This window comes from Schistocerca nitens, chromosome 2 (genome assembly GCF_023898315.1).
Source record: "Schistocerca nitens isolate TAMUIC-IGC-003100 chromosome 2, iqSchNite1.1, whole genome shotgun sequence".
NCBI classification, from domain to species: Eukaryota; Metazoa; Arthropoda; class Insecta; order Orthoptera; family Acrididae; genus Schistocerca; species Schistocerca nitens.
The window spans coordinates 987,869,077-987,889,393 of NC_064615.1; the positions used below are offsets into that span (position 1 = coordinate 987,869,077).

Here is a 20,317-nt window from a genome sequence, read left to right on the forward strand (position 1 = left end):
AAGTGCATATAATACATGTAACGTTTCTCCCTCCCGATAAAATGTGAGAAATTGAGTGTTTCAAGAGGCACACTCTGAATATTCCAGTAAATAAAAACTTTTATCTATTTTCTGTGTATACTTTTAACCCTCGCGTGTGTGTGCCTATGTATAGAGTATGTCAACCACAAGTAACATTGTCTTGTACCATCCATTGTTGCTTTACATTTGTGAACCTATAGCTGTTCTTTCATTATTGCTTGAGCTAACACAGTGCTAAGGTTTGCTGTCATGTGTCAAAGTGAACTGCAGTACTATAAAATAAACAGTGAGCTAGGTGAGAAAAAAATGTACAATCGGGGCAAGAAAATGACCCAGATTCCGAGCTAGTGGAAAATCCCAAAATGAGGCAGGTGTATACAAGATAAATAGCAATAAAATAAATGGTTGATTATGATCTGATGTAGTTGCGCTGTTTAATGCTTCAAGTGTACAACTACTGTGGGGTAACACTTGCACATTACATCAGAGTGGTGTAGTGGATGTTTATTTTACTATTGTTTAGTTAAACAGTGATTTATCTCGTGTAATGTACGTTTATTTTATCATTGTTTGATTAAACTTAGATTAAACTGTGATTTTGCTTGTACATGTTTACCTTGCCTACCAACAGACATTTCATGAGAAGCCAGTAAAACATGTTTTGTTATCTTGCAATAACCTCTGGAGTAGAATAATGACTTAATTATGAGAACAAGCATTAAGTATATAAAAGACTTAAATATCTGAGTCACAGAAAGGCATAACAAAAAGACTGCTGGAATGTTAGCTTTCAGTCAACAGGTCCTTTGTCAAAAATAGACAAAATACACACATGCTCACACGAACATGACCTCAGTCTCTGGCAGATGGAGCCATTGCATGCTTTTTGTGTGTGTGTGTGTGGGGTGGGGGGATGATTTGTATATTTTTGACAAAGGCCTTGTTGGCCGAAAGCTACAATTTTTTGTTGTTTTTTCTGCGACTCAGCATGTCTGCTATATGGTGAGTAGTGACTGTCCTTCTCATTATATTGTTACGTTCCAGCCTGGATTTTCCATTGTTAGACTTAAATATCTGCTTGAGAAAACATAAGATACATAAATTTATCCACCTTTACTTCCAGTTGGCCATTTCGACATGGGTTAACTATCCTTGGAGCAGCAGCTTCATTATCTGGTATTTATATGAATAGCTACTACAGGAAAAAATTGTTTCTTGGGTATGCTGGAAGGTTTGCCACTTATCTGCCAGTTGCAATTCTGCCTGGTATAATGAGCACTTTATTCCATCAGCAGGTAAGCTAATTTCCTTTTTTTGTGGGCCTTTTATTGTTGTTTTTTGTAGTCAAAATGAAATTAATTTGTAAACTGACTGACAAAAGTGATCAGCAAAGTAATGAAAACATGTTGTTATTGAAAAGAATGTCTCTTTGAATTTGTAACACACGTCATTTTTGTGCTGTAAATGTCATTTTTTTACTACAGTGGAACAAGTTGTTTTTCATTGCTTAAGAGAATGTTCTGCATATGATGAAACTAAGTGATAGATCTTTTGTTGTTTTCAACAAAATCAGTGTTTGTGCATGTTTATGTGGAGCAAATGCATTGAAGATAGGGAGAGTGAGCAAAAGTTCACAGGACACTGATTACATGCACAACATATGTCAAAATGTCAGTGGTGAAGAATAATTGTGGTCAGATACTGATGTTGTTATCATAATTACTGATTCGTAAAGAGGGTTGTTACAAAGAACCATAGAGCTAAACTAATGTGGTTGATAGCAGAATGAAGAACCTTGGACAATGTGTTTGTGCAAATGCAGCTGAAAGCAAGTTACACAACCCACATGCCTGTGGCTGGGAGGCAGTTCACAAATCACACTCGCTGTGTTAGCACAAACCATAAAAAATTCTTGGTTGTGGCTCAAGATGTGAACTGTCTACATATTTAGCAAAATACTTCAAGTTGTCAAATTGATTTAAACAAATGCAAAATATGATCTCTCAGGTTCTCTTGGTGTGAGTGATTAACAGCGTGCTTCTGGGTCTTCTGCTGAGTTGTTGTTTCCATTTTACACACAATATTTTGGTGGCCGACCCAGCTGTCTTCTTCAGGTGCTGCAAGTTTTGCTGTTGTATGTAATTGCTGCCTGTACCCCAACCAGACTGTGAACTATTGTTGGTCTCACACTGCTATTTATAGCTTAGATTGATTCCTGATATCCTGTATGCCCTTTGGTGCCCTTTTGTTTTTCAGAATGTGCACTGATATTCCATGAAATGCTGTCAGGCTTTTCCAACTCTGGTGGTGATGGCCAGTGAGATTTTGATAAATTGGGTGCCAGACCCGAAGTGCTATTTAAATTGAAACTCCTTTCTCAGTTTATTATGTTTGCTAACATCTTCATTTTGATAGACTCCATAGTTATGTCTGCAGCTCATGGTCTAGTGGCTAGCATTGCTGCCTATGTATCACGGGGTCCCGGGTTCGATTCCCATCCGGGTTGGGGATTTTCTCTGCCCAGGGACTGGGTGTTTGTGTTGTCCTCATCATTTCATCACCACCACCACCTTTCACGACAGTGAAAGATTGGCCTTTGTAAAAATTGGGACTTTGTACAGGCACTGATGACCGCGCTGGTCAGTGACCCACAAACTGATCATCATCATTATCATCCATAGTTATGCCCCTAAAAAAACATGGAATCTATTGTATTTCCCTCCCTTCAATTAAGATAATAAGTATTCTTTGTAAAATTAAAGATAATCTGTGTCTCTGAAAGCCAGTTGTGTATCACTTTCCATGCATATGTGGCTTGGCTTACATGCAGGCAGACTATCAGAACAGTTGAGGAGAGTAGAAGAAACGTCAGTGATGTACCCAATAAAAACAGCAATTCCAAGCTGTCAGCAGGAACAGTCTCAAATATTACCATGAAATGAAGTATGTGGAAAGACACAAAGTTTCTGGAGCAGCGGAACTAAGGAGTCTATCAAAATTAAGACGTAGAAAACCTAAGAAACAGGAAAATTGATTTTGATTTAAATAACATTCTGGATCCGGCACTCAATTTACTGAAATCTCACCAGACACACATCCATCAGAGCTGGAAAATGCTGAGAGAATTTTTTTTTTCATGGAATAGCAGTACAGTCTGAAAAATAAAAGAGCATCAAAAGGTGTAGCAGGTGCTGGGGATCTTATCTCAGGTCTAAATAGTGGTGTGAGACCAACAGTAGTTCACAGTCTAGTTGGAGTTCAGGCAGTGAGTACATGTAACAGCAAAACTAGCAGCATCTGAAGAAGACTGCTGGGTCAGCCGTCAAAATATTGTGCATAAAATGGAAACAACTCAGCATAACACCTGAAAGCACCCTGTCAAACAAATGCAACTTATTATGTAATTGTATCTAAAAACAAAGATGATGTGACTTACCAAACGAAAGCGCTGGCATGTCGATAGACACACAAACATACACACAAAATTCAAGCTTTCGCAACCAACGATTGCTTCATCAGGAAAGAGGGAAGGAGTCATTCCAATCCCGGGATTGGAATCTGTCTTGCATATTACCCTGCCTTCCACCTTTAAGCTCTCAGGTTTTCAAATCTTGTATGTTGCAGTCCCCAATAATCAGTCTTTCTTTCTCATCCCATCCGTTAAGTCTCCCCTGATGTGCGATCTGTGTGACCTTTCCAAAATCTATCACTCTTCCTAAACCTTTTAACAGACCTCTTTCTAAGATTTCCACAGTTCTTTGAGTTGTCCTACTCCTTTGTCCACATGGTGACTTCAGGCACTACAGGAGATTCAAATTTATAGTCCGAGGTCGTTAACAGGTACGAACAGTTTGGTACTTAACTCATATCAATGGCTGCGTTGTTGTCTTCGTGAAGTCTAGAGGTGATTCCACTGCGATGTTCCCGCGGTTTTTCTTTGTGTTTGGATGAGACTAACTGGTTTGTAGGGCGACGTGGTATTTTGATTTTTAGAGAGCAAACGTTACATTAGTTTTGCACATCACTATTTAATTCATTTATTCACATTTAACACTTCTACAAAAATATCAAATAAGACATTGTTTTACACCACATCTGTATCACCACCTCCTCCAGCCCACGCTTCCTCTCCAAAAGCCCTTCAACCACCTCTGCCAAAGATCGACCCCCTTTCCGCATGACCAAAGATAACTGTCTCTTAGTTGTTAAACTCGCAGTCGAAGGCTATATTTACATAAAACGTTACACGTAAAGAAATTACTGACATACACGATCTTGCATTCTGTTATAATACCCCCCCCCCCCCCCCCCCCCCCCCCACACACACACACAAGTCCGTGCATGGCATGCATGGGGTTGTGTGTCACTATGGAATAAAATATATCTAATACACACATCATAATAAAATTTCCAGTTCCGAAAGTTAGTAATAAAATTGGTTTCCCAAGTGATCTTAGTTATATATATACACTTTCCATGATATACAATTTGAAAGTTACATTGGCTGTATTGAGCAATAAGTGTAATGAGCTTATAACTAATAATAAAATATTGCACCTTATATTTAATTGATCATGGTAGCTGCAGAGCTGTGTTAAGATGGGTACATAATTATATAGTATATGCATAAACTCAAGTTTACTTCAATACTGACTTAATGCATCTTAGTTAACCTCATTCTTCTGATTGTCAGTGGTTTCTTTAGAATATATTAAGTGAACTGTGGAATGCAGGCACCTCTCACAATCTTTTAATATAAGTGCTTCAATAAAATACCTTATGGCATGGCTTGTGCCCAAAACAACCATTAAATCTAAAGAAATCATTATTCTAAAATAAACAGGTTCTTTTAACCACATACATAAAATAGACATAGTTCAAAATATTGTAATACTTATACACAATGTTAAGTGGTTGTCTCTTAGGGAAAATTCATGTATACGTGATGAATGGAATCACATGGTGAATCCAGTGCAAATTCAATTATGTGTGATCAGCACTGTATTTTCAGAGTCAGATTGGTTTACATATTTATGATTTAATGTTTCCTTTATAATGAGATAGCTGAGACGTTCCATATGATTGCGGCTATAATTGCAGTATCCTCACATTTTACATCTATTTCAGCTTTATAGGTCAAATTATGACAAACTCTACACTTGAATTGTGTAAGATTGTTAGTATTTATACCTTAACTTTACATCATTATTAAGCAGTGTTTCATTTTTATTTACTCCCCTGTGCTCAAATAGCATATTGCCATGAATAGAAATTATTTCAAATTGTGTAACAGGGTATGGGATAAATTCCTAACAGCTCTTCATTCACTTTAACATTAAATTATCTAAACTATTACAAAATATTCTCCCACAATATAAACTTCAAAATTAGTATCACATAACCTTCAATCCATCACAAGTGTTTCAAAAGTAATACACCAACATCTGTTTCCATAATGCTCTAAACCTCAATACATTCTTAATTTGCATGATTAAATTTCATGACTACCCACTATATTTTTAACACACTAGAACATACCTGGTCTTTCAAAGTACACTCTCATAATCTGACAAGTACCTCCAGTTTGCTTTATCCATTAAATAATGTTCCATCTGACATAGCTTACAAATGACAAGGTTTTGTCTTCTTACACACAATCACTATTCATATCTTATTACTTTAAAAGTGTCCACATCATTAACTTTGGTTTCTGTTAAGAGACATTACTATGACACTGTAGAATGGTTCGTAGTCCGACACACTGACCTCGTACCAAATTTAATGAATGGGTATACTAGAGAACAAAGAGAAATTAGTACAGACATAATTCACATTAACACAAAATCTACTTCATACTTTTAGCTGACATAGTCCCACACTTTGATATGAAGTTTTCCTTGAATGATAAAACAATAAAGTGATGTAGTTGGGCCAGTCAACTAGTTCTTTCCGAGCAGCATTTTACTTATTAATGACTATTTTATGGGTCATGTTTGTAGAGTTTTAACTCTGTAACATTGCGCATTCCAAATCACTTCTTGGATTTTGGGTAGATTAGCCTATAGGCATTAGGGTGTGGGTGTTCCTTGATTTCAAAGGGGCCTATATAGATGTCAAAAAATTTCTTTATTTCAGAACTCATCAATTTAGATTTTTCCTGTGTTTTTACTAAAACCAGATCTCCTGTCCTGAACTGTACTCCTTTACTTCTTGCATCACGTCTCCGTTTTCTTACCTCTCCTTGTCTTTTCATAGTGTTCCTAACAGCTGTCTCTCTTTCCTGGGGTGTCATAGTTTGACAAGGTGGGAAATCAACATTCTCAGAAATCAAATTTGCAGGTCGTCTATTAAACATTACTTCATAAGGTGAAAAACCAGTGGATGAATGCTGTAGGCTGTTCATTATATCCTCAAAGTCAGTAACATTTTCAATCCAATTAACATGATTTTTACTACAGTATGTTCTGCAGAGCCTTCCAATTTCCCACATGTACCTTTCTGCTGGGTTACTTGATGGGTGACAAACCGAAATCAAAATATGTTTTATTCCTGTATCTTCAATAAAATTTGTCCATAATTTAGATGTAAACTGTGACCCATTATCAGACAGGATGGCCTGGGGTATACCAACATTTGTGAAATAATGATTCGTCAGCTTGATGATAATTTGTTTACTGGTTGCTCTCTTTAATGTATACAATTTTATAAATTTAGAGAAAACGTCAACTATTAGGAAGATGTAACTATATCCTCCCCTTGACCTTGGTAGTGGTCCATATAGATCAATAGCTGTCAATTCAAGGTTTTTATTTGGTAAAATGTTTTGCATCAATCCTTTAGATGTTTGATTGCTCACTTTTACTCTCTGACAACGATCACAGGTTTCAAGTTTTTTCTTCACTCTCCTACTGATATTATAGAAGTATACATTTTCCTGTATCTTCTGTGTACATTTTGTTGGCCCGCAGTGTCCGAAGCTTTCATGTATGTAACTGATTAACGTGTCAATACATTGCTCAGGCCAACATAGTTTCCAATTGTCTAAGTCAGGTCTAGGTCTCCTAAACAAAATCCCTTTTTGTACTTTATAATACTGATCTACCTTTTCTCCTCCCTTTTTCCCTATATAACTTTTAACCAACTTCCAATTTTCATCATAGTTTTGGTTTCTACGAATATCATTACAGATTTTCAGTATTTCAGCTTCATCTTTTACACCCTTTAAGTACATAAGTTTGAACTCTCTCTCCTCTTTTCCATAAGTATTTTCAACATCTGCACCTACTGGTAGTCCGGAAAGGGCATCTGCAATGACATTATGTTTACCCTGAATAAATTTGATCTCATAGTCAAACTGTTGAAGGAATAAAACCCACCTTGTTATACGGTCGTGATAGAGTCTGCACTCCTGAATGTACGATAGAGCTTTATGGTCAGAGAAAACAATTACTTTGTGCCCTAAAAGATAACTTTTAAACTTATTAAATGCCCAGTGGATGGCAAGTAGTTCCTTCTCTGTGACTGTATATGGTTTTTCATACTTTTGTAAAACCCGGCTAGCAAAAGCAGTAGAATGGTGTTCTAATTTTCCTTCTACTTCTATGTTTTGAAACAAGTGTGCCCCTAAACCTGTCTCACTACTATCTGTCATTATACAGAATGGTAACGACATAACAAGTCTATACAACATTTGACTTTGGGACAGTTGTTGTTTTATTTCCACGAATGCATCCTGACATTCTTGTGTCCAATCCCAAACAGTATTCTTTTTTAGTAAGTTACATAAGCAGTTTGCATTTAAAGCTTGGGTACTAAGAAATTTTCTATAGAATCCAGTGAGACCAAAAAAGGACTTGAGTTGTTTTTTGTTCTTTGGAGTAGGGAAGTTTACAATGGCCTCAAGTTTATCCTTATCAGGTAAGATTCCCTTTCCTGAAATATTATGCCCCAAAAATTTCAGTTCATTAACTCCAAAACAACATTTTTCCAATTTTACGGTCATTCTCCCTTCCCTGAATTTTGAACAGACTTGTCTCAGAAGGTTTAGATGATCTTCCCAGGTTTTTCCAGTTACAAGAATGTCATCTACATATACTATTAATTTTGAAGACAATTCATCACCTAATATAAAATCCAGTGCTCTGATAAATTCAGCCACAGATACATTCAATCCAAAAGGGACAACACAATATTGGTAACTTTTGCCACCATACAAAAAGGCAGTATACTTCCTAGAATCAAGTTCAAGTGGTATTTGGTGAAAACCAAATGTCAAGTCTAGGCTACTCATAAATTTTACATTATCAAATTTGTGCAGGAGTTCATCCATATTGTCAGGATGGTCATTTTCTCTAATCAAAAACTTATTAAGGTGCCTAGAGTCAAGTACAAGTCTAACCCCACCATTTCTCTTAGACACAACTACTAATGGGTTGTTGTAAGCACTTCTACTTCTTTCTATAATCCCCCAAGTTTCCATTTTTTGGATTTCCCTTTCTACATCTTTTTTCCTGGAGAATGGAATGCCATATGGTTTTAGGAAGAAAGGATGATGATCTCTGAATTGAAGTCTGCACTGATAGTCTTTTACCTTCCCTGGTCTCTCACTGAATGTATCCTGAAATTCCCATAACACTTCTCTTAACTGATTTTTCTGACTTTCACTTAGATTTACAGCTTCCTTCAATTTGACTTTGACTAATTCTTCGAAATTTTGTTCACTTATAAGATCAAAGGATGTTTTATCACTTATGGCTTGATTATCTACTTTGTTTACAACAGCTTTGATATGGTTGCAAGAATTACTACAGTTAAGGATGTACATTTCTGTTTTCAGAATACTATTTTTCTCAGGTTCAGTAATTATAACAGTCTTATCTTCCCAAGAGAAGCTTACACCCACTTTTAAGACCCAATCCATGCCAAAAATGATATTTTCTTCTAACCTTGGGACAACAAGGCAACCCTGCTCAAATTCCATATTTTCAATTTCAAACGTTAACAATACTTGACTCTTAACCACCTTACTTTGCCTACCAGTGGCACCTCTGATTTTTACCCCTACAACCGGCATTTCTACAAAGTTCTTACCATCTCTAATTTTATCTCTAAATTTTTCTGATATTGCACCTATGGGGCTTCCTGTATCAATAAGACAGTGCCCTTCCCACTGATTTACTCTTATTTTAATGTATGGACAGCCTAATTCCTTTTCATCTGCCTTCCCCTCGGGGACTTCATATAATAAATCTTTTTCAATTTCTTTATAATTTCCATCTACTTCCTCCCTTTCAGTCTTCATCAGGTTTACCTGATTTTCAGATTCTAAGTTACTAGTGTCAAGTTTACACTTTGGCTGCACACAAAATATCTCCCTACTGTTTATGTACCTTTCACTCAGACTCTTTCTTTTACTCTCCCACCAGCGTGGGCATAAAACTCTGCTAATTATACTTAGACGATACCAAAACACTTTGCTACTACAACTCTCATTATACTGGTTCCACAGGATTTCTAAGAATTGGCTTCCTTTACTTACAATAATATCACGCAAATCTAATTCTTTCACAATATTTTCACTTTTGTTATCACCACTTTGGTTAACCATGAACTCATCAGGACAGACATGTAGCAATTGATTTTCAGCTGTCACTTCATTATTCTTATCATATTCCTGTGCTTCGTCACCACAACTATCATCAAGTTCCAACACTTCATTATTTATTTCAATAAAAACATTGTACTCACTTACTGGTTTGCTTACCATACTTTTCACATCGAAAATACTAACATCATTACTACTATGGTATACTTTACTGCCAGTTTCATCTATTTCTCTCTGTTTTTCACTTTCTATGGTTGATTCTTTTTCCTGTTGCTTAGGTTTATCATCAGCTGATTCGCTATTATTTTCTTGTGTGAACAACCCCCCCCCCCCCCCCCCCAGTTCTGAACTAAAACATTTATTACTCTCTTCATTATTAGCTTGCTCTCCCCTTTTTGCCCACCTGTAAAAATAATTTAACATCTCCTCATCCAGAATTGAGTCAGAACTTTGATCTCTCCTATGTTTATTTTGTGGTGGTCTACTGTGCCACATAGCATCCCAAAATTTTTTATCAAAATTTATATAATTCACTTGGTATTCCTGGTTTTTAACCTGTTTGTTAATGGTACAGTTATTTACAGTATTGGGTTTTGTGTGAAAGTTAGTGGTCCTATTATGTTTAAATCTGTTCGCCCCAAAGCTGTGGACCCTCATTGAGGCAGTCCGGAGTTTTCCGGATGTCTACCTCTATTGTCACTCCTCCAATTTGTATTCATTCTATTGTTACCTTCCCATCTGTTGTTCCTAGTTACACCATTGCTTTCCCAGTTACTCCCTCTCCAATTAGCATTGTACTCTCTTGTTCTATCGTATTGGTGTTCATTCCGAAAATCTCTATCGTCCCTTCTAGGGTTCTCCCCACGGTAATCAGAATTCCACCTCCCACTGTAATGGTTTCCGTTACTAAACTGTTGCACATTTCTCTCCATTGCCCTGTCTAATTTGTCTATATATATTTTAGAAACTGGTCTAAACAGTCGTCAGGTCCATGCACTAATTCCCACTGTATTCTTTCAGGTAACCTCCTTTTAAGGGCATCAATTTGTGTCATTTCGTCAAAGGGTTTATCTAAATGCACCAATTTCCTAAGTTGATCCCTGCAAAAGTCTTTCATTGAGTGGTTTCTGCCCCTGAAGCTAGGCCCATTTAAAAATTCACTTTTTATTCTACCCTGTTCAGTCTCAGACCAAAACTTATTTAAGAAACTCTTCTTAAAATCATCAAACGTTTTCCACTCATCAGAATGTTGGTTTGCCCAAGACAAAGCTTCTCCCTCAAGAAATTTTTTGACAAATTTAATCTTTAGATTATCAGACATGCCAGGAACAAGGTTGTCAGAGCAGTGTTGTAAAAAATCTACAGGGTGTAAATTATCACAAGGAAAACTTTTTACAGGTGAATTACTCCACACACTTCCACCATTCATACATAAATTTCTAGACACAAAATTATCTTGCATTTCAGCGAATCTCTTGTCTATTACACTTAAATTACATGTTACAGACTCTTGTATCTTATTTAATTCAGCATCTAAGGAGTTAACTTTTGATTCTGTATCTAGACTTAATTTGTCTACCCTCTCCTCCACAGTTCTTTGAGCTGCAGTTAACCTTTCAATCTCTTTCCCTTGACTTGAGCTAACTGTGGCTAACTTATTTTCTAAGGTCACAAACTTATTCTCTATAGCTTCAATTTTGGAGTTCACGCCCTTCAAACTTTCTCCTAATTGAAGTTTTAAATTTGAGATCTCTTCTTTCAGTACATCCCCGTTGCTTTTCATTTTTGCTTCCAGCGATTCACTGGATGCATTTATTTTCGATTCTAGGAATTCACTATTTGAGTTCATTGCCCTTGTTAATTCGGATTGCATTTGTCCCATTCTGGCAAAGAGTAAACTTACCCAGTCCTGTTGATCCGGTTTTCTTTCGGTTTTTGAGTCATCTGGATCGTCACTTACACCACACACGTTCGAGTCTAACATTTCTCCAACTTCCTTTTTAATTTCTTCCGATAGCGTCATGATGACACCACGTGTTTGGACACAGTTTTGACGAAAAGTTTAAAACAAAGCAGACTTGTACTTATCTTTTCACACCACGACGTCTATCACAGGTCCACCTCTCCGATAAGCCAGCACTTTGTTGGTTCTCACACTACTTTTTCTGGTCCAGGAAACGTGTACAATGTTATTCACGTTTTACGAATTATACAGTTTGTAATGTTCCGCAAACGAAGCACAATTAGTCCCATCGCATTTAACTGTAATATCCCGGACAAGCCCCCAAGTTTAACAGACCTCTTCCTAAGATTTCCACAGTTCTTTGAGTTGTCCTACTCCTTTGTCCACATGGTGACTTCAGGCACTACAGGAGATTCAAATTTATAGTCCGAGGTCGTTAACAAGTATGAACAGTTTGGTACTTAACTCATATCAATGGCTGCGTTGTTGTCTTCGTGAAGTCTAGAGGTGATTCCACTGCGATGTTCCCGCGGTTTTTCTTTGTGTTTGGATGAGACTAACTGGTTTGTAGGGCGACGTGGTATTTTGATTTTTAGAGAGCAAACGTTACATTAGTTTTGCACATCACTATTTAATTCATTTATTCACATTTAACACTTCTACAAAAATATCAAATAAGACATTGTTTTACACCACATCTGTATCACCACCTCCTCCAGCCCACGCTTCCTCTCCAAAAGCCCTTCAACCACCTCTGCCAAAGATCGACCCCCTTTCCGCATGACCAAAGATAACTGTCTCTTAGTTGTTAAACTCGCAGTCAAAGGCTATATTTACATAAAACGTTACATGTAAAGAAATTACTGACATACACGATCTTGCGTTCTGTTATAACCTCTCCAGTTCTTTTCCTTCATCCCTCTTCCTTCCACTTCAACCCTTCTGCCAGAAGAAGGAGCCACTGGCTGCAAAAGCTTGCATAAGTATAACCTTCTTTCTCGTGTGTGTTCTCCTGCCGTTACTTGGTGAGTAGATTTATTTTTATGTACCTAATTACATTATATTGTAAGAAATTGATTATTTTCATTGTTAAATACAACATATTCATACAATATCGTTTCATCCCGTTATGCCTCACTTTATTCATGTGGTGCAAAATTTCATTTGTGTTGTTGATGGCGTGTTTAATGTCTGTCCGAATGAAATATTGAGTTCATCAATAGCAGTTTACTGTTACCTCCTCCTTTCCCTTAATTCTGCTGCTTATGGTATGTGTACTGAGTTTTAATGGTACCTATCTTGTACTGCATTCCAAACAAGCAAAAGCTGTGCCTGGAATTCTGAAAGTTCGTTTTGAAATTAGTTGGGATGAAGTGTGCACAGTTTCTGCTCCCTCTTCGATTCTCCTTATTCACCCTCTGAAAGGGTAAATAATATAATAGCTAGTAAAAGATTTCACAGTGTTTCCTTCATTTGCATGCTGCACCACTTTGTTGATTCTGTGTGTGAGAAGTAAATGGCAATATAAACAAAACTTAATTAACTTATTGACAAATTTTCAAATACAAATTGGTTATATAGAGTCAGCTCCAGCTTAATTTTGTTATGTATTTATTGTGCATATATATTTGTCATGCATATACCCTTAATTGTTTAGTTTTGACTCAGTGTAATTCTAACTTTATATTTTTGGAGTAGTGTATCAGGCTCGTTTATCATTATTTGGCATTTTTAGGAGTGTAATCCTTTCAAATAATTCCTTCTAAAAATTTGGATTTGATTAGCATTGTGACATAAGAGATTATAAAATTGTAAATCCTAGTGTTATGGAGGCTTTTGTGCTGTAGTTGCAATACTACACAATCCTCCTCAATCAGTATAATCATTTTTCCGTGCAGTTTTGAAATACAATTGTCAAATGCCAGAGAAGATCCATGAGAGTTAAAGGGAGCTTAACTCATCTGCCATGGCTGTTTAGTAATACAGTTTTGTTTACCTTTCTATGAGAATACGTAGAGTTGCCTCAGTTGTAGGCAGCTATGGCCTTATCAGTGTTGCCACAGCCTTTGCTCATGTGGTTGAAAACGCAACTGTGTTGGCAGCTATTGTGATCTTATTTTGCCAACAGGGCTATAATGTTTCTTCTGAGCAGAAAGTTGATAGATCTGGTAATAAACTGCTGGCTAATCCACATTGATTCCCCCCCCCCCCCCCCCCCCCAAAAAAAAAAAAAAAAATTAAATTAAAAAAATATATATATTGTTGCGAAAGGTAATAAAGGTAATCACATTATGTTAGGGCCTGATGGCAGCTCAAATCATAATAAAGAAATGTGTTTCGTAGAACCTGAAAACAATAGACTGAGGGAGAATTTACTTCATGATTGTTGAAACTGTTATCAATGAAAGAAAAAAAAAACACAGGAAATGCTACTATTTTATCTTTTAGTACATAACATTTTAATGTCCTTGTTTGAAGTGTGTCATTTGGATTGATCATATTGTTTTTAATACTTTGTGTAACATTCCTACAAAATTTTGTTTTACGTTCCTTTGCAGTTTATTACGAATGATATTCTTTTGCAAAAGACAGCCTGTCCTTTGTGTGTGCAGACTAGGGCAGCAGCAATACAGAGTATTTGTGGTGCAATTTATCCTGCAATACTTGCTCCTGTGACAGGATTTATGGTGAGTTTTCATTTTAGGATTTGTTATTGTCCTTATAAAATTAATATTATGTCCTATGATGTCTGCAACATTTACATTTGGTTGGACGCAATCATTAGTGCATATTCTGCTGAAATACAAACAATGGAAGGAGTAAAGATAACTATTCACTATATAATTGAAGCATTGAGCAGTCAGTGGGCATGTAAAAAAGATTGGAAAATAATCATCATTTTTAGTGATTTTTGTATTATGTACAGTAGGCTGTGATCCACGGCATGTTTCTGTGCCTCATGTTACATCTGCTAATGCTGGAGATGTCATCAGAGGCTATAAAGACTGAGGCAGCAGTTTCTGACTTAATGAACTCATCAATCTGGAGTGTTTATAAATATTCATGCAGCGGTCAGTTTGTAGCATCATCAGACTGATGCCTAAAATGGCGGACTCATTGTGATGTGTGTTATAGAGCTTGTATTGGGGAAGAGTTGGTGTTGTTCGCTTTATTTAACACTAAGGTCCACAGCTTGTCTAATTTCGTTTCTAGGTTTTTGTTAAAGTTGTTTTTATGGTTTTGAATTTCTGTGGCCACTCCATTCATCCAAGCATGACTGGATCCTCCCTGTTACCAGTGCATTTCAGCTTACGCCAATTTATTCATGTTTCCCAGATGACAATTGCTCATATGTTCTGTAAGCTGGGTGTTAATGTTTCCTTTTGTAGCTCCTGTGTACATATCACCGCATGTTCAAAGGATTTTAGGTACATACTTCTGCTGCAGCAAGCTTAGGTCCTTTGCAATGGTCAAATATTTGTGCACCTTTCTTGTTTGTTTTAGCACTGTGTCAGTACCATGTCTCTTATTATTCTGCTGATGCAATCTGTGATTGTTTTTACAAATAGAAGGAAAGCTTGCTATTAGGAAGAAACATTAGGTTCATAAAATCCCTTGGACCATAGACCATTGTCAATGAAACAAAAATCAGTGATGACACAAAGACCAGTCATGAAAGCCTGCATCATATAATCATCATTTGGTTTCTGAAATCTGGCAGCAGCCGTGTTTGCAGACTGAATTACAGGAATTGAGGTCTGCCTTTTATGCAAAAAACTGTTCTTCCTAAATGCCTGAATATGTTTCCAGCAACTTTGTTCCATCATCACTGGGTACATCATTCTGTAAAATGCTGACATAATAATTATTCTAACAAGATTAATCCTAAAAATAGTTCATGCAGGGAACCCCCCAACCACAACTGCTGTTATCCGTAACCAATCAATCTTTGGGTTTGTGCTCCACAAATTTTACCGGAAAGCAACAATCAGAACTACACACAGGACATAAACACAATAAAAAGTAGCAGTAAGGAATGGTTATTATGCTCATGATACAGAAGCTAAGCCATAAAATATTCAAACAGGAAATGAACATACCATATGCACACATCGCTCTGCACAACAACTCAAAATAACCCAACCCAGACAGCTACACATATGCTGTAACAGTACAAGAATCCACATACACAAAATAATGGCTCTTACTCATATATAATGATAAAATAGTGTACAGAATTGTCAACATTGTAAAGAAACTGGGAATTCAAATATGTTACAGAACAGATGACATTATAACAAAGAAACTAGGAATATAGGCAACACCCACACATACATATCAGTCATATACTAGCTTACATTTAATTCCCGTCTCTCAGTGTAATTGGGGCATAAATACAGAAATTTTAAAACAAGATATTGAGAAAACCTCAAAAGCTTCCATAGCATGTTTACTGACCACTCAAGGGCCCACAGCCACAATCCAGATAAAATAGATACTGGTTTAAGAGTATTATGTTGTAACAGCGACCGGAACAGTTGCGGGGTTGAAGTGATGGAAAACGCAGTGGGACCCGCAGAGCGGCCAACAAACAACAACACAACGAAGAGGACGGACACGACCAACAAAGGATCTTACGACGACAACAACAAGAATGAGACAACATAGTCAAGAAAACCTAACTAGACAACCACATCCACTCGTAAACGAAACATGAAAGTGAATACGCTCTCTGAGGTGAGGCGATATGTCCAGAGACATACGCAATGTTAGACTGGCTGGTTGAGTGAGAGGCAGGCGCTTAAGTACTCTATCAGGGACGCCACTATTGGCCAATGCAACCACGTGTTCCACTGTGGCGCCCTCATACTAAATACGGGCCAGGTGGAGCGCGCCGACACAGCTTACGGCACGATGGTGCAGAGACCTCTAGGGGTCTTCAACGTCCATGACATCAGGTGGGGATTCAAATTCCATGCCGCGCGGTACTAGATATTAAAAGCCAGCTCATCTTGTACTAAAAACTTACAATAGAAGTGAACTCTGGAAAAACTCCAAACAAATCACTAGTAAAGTATTTATTTAGATGTCTGGTTTCAGTAAGACTATGTTATATGTTACCATCATTGTATAACGTACTAAAACTATTCACGTCTGCTTTGATCATTATCGTAGGTAACAAAAAGAGACTAAAATGTCTCAGGGAAACATTTAATTATACTTTACTAGTGATCACGGCTGTTAGGAGTTTTTCCAGAGTTCATTGTACTACAGATCACCCTACTCCGGCAATGCCAGAAATATACAGGGTATTCAGAAATTTCCATTACATGCCTCTAGGAGTTGTCCGGGGAGTGTGTGCTTAATATTTTGAGTAGGAACCCATGTCCAGAAATTTTCCGTTTCCATTCTATGACAGGTTCAATTCAGGTGTTTACCTCATCCACTTCTGTTGAGGAATTGAATTAGGCATGACGCTGTACAATTATTCGGCAACAATTCAAAAGGAAACATAATGAAACATCAATTTGTTCGTATTAACACATAAACGATGCATGTGTACATTATTCCAGAACAAAAAAGATCACAGCATATACTGCACATACAGAACAGTACTGATGCATTAAAACAACAGCTTGATGTAGTGACCACCAACATTGTATCTGTCCATGTTGTCCTCCTTTCTTTCTTTGTCCATCGCTTCCCTTCCTCTGTCTCTGCCCATTTCCCCATCCTCAGCCTCTGTCCTCCTCCTCCTCCTCCTCCTCCTCCTATCTCTGCCTGCCTCCTTCCCCCTCACTGTCTGTTCATCTCCTTTTCCTCCCTCCTCTCATGATATCAAACTCAGCCCAATATGAGGCTGGTATTTCTTATGCCTACAGTCTTTCTTTCCAGATTGTAACTAATATGTGTGCCAAATATAACTGCAACTTTTTCCAGGGTTTAAGATAAGGTTTTTACCCGTGACCTTGTCCACACAGGCACATGTCTAATATATTTCACACATATACAACATATTCCACCTGTATTTGTATACATATTTCACCTATATGTCTAGCATATTTCATCTTGTAATTTCATTTTCTTGCTGCTCAATGCTTATGACGTCATATCTACTGAACTATGTGCTGTATAGTGATATAATTTTGCAGGTATATCCAGTGGAGTAAGTACATACTGACTGTGAAATATGTCATGAATATAGTTAGTAGTAAAGAAGTAACAAATTAAAACATCATGCATGATGCAGTAGTTTCCCATGCATCTCGGTATCTGATGTCATAACTCCTTAACTATTTATTGTACAATGATATATTTTTGTTATTACATTCAGCGGCAGATGCGGATACTGTCTGCGAAGACCATTGCTCGTAGAGTTAGTAGCAATGAAGTAATAAATTTAAACATCTTACATGATGCTATAGTTCTTCACCCTTCTCAGTGTTTATGATGTCATGCTACCTGAACAAAGTGTTGTACAGTGATATAATGTTTCTGGTAAATTCAGTGGTATATGTGAATACTGTGTGTAAAACTTGTCATGAATACTGTAAAGAAGTAATAAATTAAACTTCCATGCTTCATGTGACAGTTTTAGTGCATGAACAGCAAAAGTTTAGTGAACAGTAGTCCTTTCATCATTTTGTGGGGCTTGTCAGTGAGAAAACGTTTTGTATGGTTTTGAAGTAATGGGTATTCCCACATCCTGGGCTACACTGCTTTTTTTGCCCCTATCACACCTCTTTGATAGATTGGTGGTTTTTACCCACACAGTGATTCCTTCCAGACAGTAAGTGATATGTATACCAAGTTTATTTGAAATTCAAACTTGGTCCAGTGGTTTAGGAGGAGGTGTAGAACACACATACATAGATACATTTTTGTAATTTCTGTGGATTTTTTCAGCAGTTTTTCTGCATCATTTGTTTGTGAGTTTCATGTTACTGTTTTTAGTGACCTATTTTATGTTGGTGGGTAGTTTTTCCTGTTTGATTTTAGAGCTCATTCTTGTGTTGGTCTGTTTTAACAATATATGTCTATTGCCTGTAAGGACACGCATGCTTGAGTGTTTAGTGTGCTAAAATAATAAGTATCATCATATTACTTTGTGTCCTTTACATATTTAACAATTGTTTTAACGGACGTGTTTGTGCTTTGTAATTATTGGAACTTTGTCAATGTTTAGAAGCAAATATTGCAGAGAGAAATGTAGAAAACTGTGAAAGCTCTAATTTTCAACATCAATACTGTAGTGACATTTCCAGTTTATATACCAACATTTCTTTGCTACAGAATAAAATAATAATCTTGCCAGTGGTGGTCTCTAATGAGTGCTTCATGTTTCAGCTTGCAATACGTTATTTTACGTATGATGTTCCAGCCATCAATAAAGAACCTATGTCTCTTCTCAATCTATGGAGAAAGTTGACTAAGCCAAAAGGGAATATTTTCTTTGGAATTGCTGTTTTACAAGCAGCCGTTGGTTCTGCAATTACATACTTCGAAGCAAAATCTTTTTATACTATACAAAGTAAACTTATTGAAGAAGAAGAGCTAGGAGAAGAAGCTGCTAACCCTGGAATAACATAAAACTAAATTATACAATTTGTAGTGGTTGTTAATGTGTATTGCACAATAAATTTTTCTATTTATGAAAATATTGTCATATATTTCTTTTTAGCGTTGTATGCTGGAATCTTTCCTGCTCCCAGGTATAGTACAGTGCTCCCCTAAATATATATCACCAGTTTCAATTTTTTAGAGAGAGTTCTACAGGATGTTATCGAGCAAGGTGGCACAGTGATCAGCACACTGGACTCACATTCATGAGGATGACAGTTCAGACCCACATCCATCATCCTGGTTTAGATTTTCTGTGATTTCCCTAAATTACTTCAGACAAATGCTGGGATGGTTCCTTTGAAATGGCACAGCAGACTTCTTTCCCCATCCTTCCCTAATCCGATGGGACCGATGACCTCACTGTTTGGCCCCCTCTCCCAAATCAACCAACTGACCAGGATGTTAAAGTTGGTCTTGTCATTCCAAGTTAAAATTTTTAAGGGTTGATGTCAGTCAAAAGGCACTGGTTTTGTTGCCACCCGTAGCTAACGTCTAAATGTTTTTGTGCAGTTCAGCTGTATGTTTGTTTAACTTGTAGGTCAAGGAACAGTAAAGATTCTGCGTAACTTTGAAATACCATTCATCATCACACATAGTTTACCGCAGAAATGGAAAAGAAACTACATTCTGACTTCCAATGACCTTTTTTTCCTTGCTCTTAGTGCTACAGTCCTTGATGGGCCTCAGCCTGCTCTAGGACATCATTCCATTTGTCCCTGTCCAATGCGTTTTCTCTCCATCCTCTGACACCAGTAATGTATAGCCCTTCTTGTATGTCCCATCTTGAAGATAGATGTCCACCTTGAAGATAGACTATCCTGAGAAAGTCTATTAACAGAGTTTCAAGAACTGGTTTTAAATGATTACATGAGGAATATACTGCAATCCCCTACATATCAACCATGTAGGGATCGTTAAGATAAGATTGGAATAATTACTGCACACACAGCCACATTCAGTCAGTCATTCTTCCTGTGCTCCGCACAACCACATTCAGTCAGTCATTCTTCCTGCGCTCCATGCGTGAATGGTACAGGAAGAAACCCTTATAACTGGTACATGGGATGTACCCTCTGCCAAGCACCTCAAGATGATTTGCAGAGTAT

General features: G+C 37.1%; 1 protein-coding gene across 4 annotated transcripts in view; it reads left to right on the forward strand.

Moving 5' to 3' along the window:
* Positions 1–19,246, forward strand: part of LOC126234752 (uncharacterized) — a 60,614-nt gene extending 41,368 nt beyond the window's left edge. For all 4 annotated transcript variants that reach the window (XM_049943502.1, XM_049943501.1, XM_049943500.1 and 1 more), the window contains exons 3-5: positions 1,145–1,316; positions 14,147–14,275; positions 18,936–19,246. In XM_049943502.1, coding sequence (XP_049799459.1) covers positions 1,145–1,316; positions 14,147–14,275; positions 18,936–19,178 — 544 coding nt within the window. In that variant the 3' untranslated portion in view covers positions 19,179–19,246. The remainder of the gene's footprint in view (positions 1–1,144; positions 1,317–14,146; positions 14,276–18,935) is intronic.
* Positions 19,247–20,317: the final 1,071 nt, after the last annotated feature.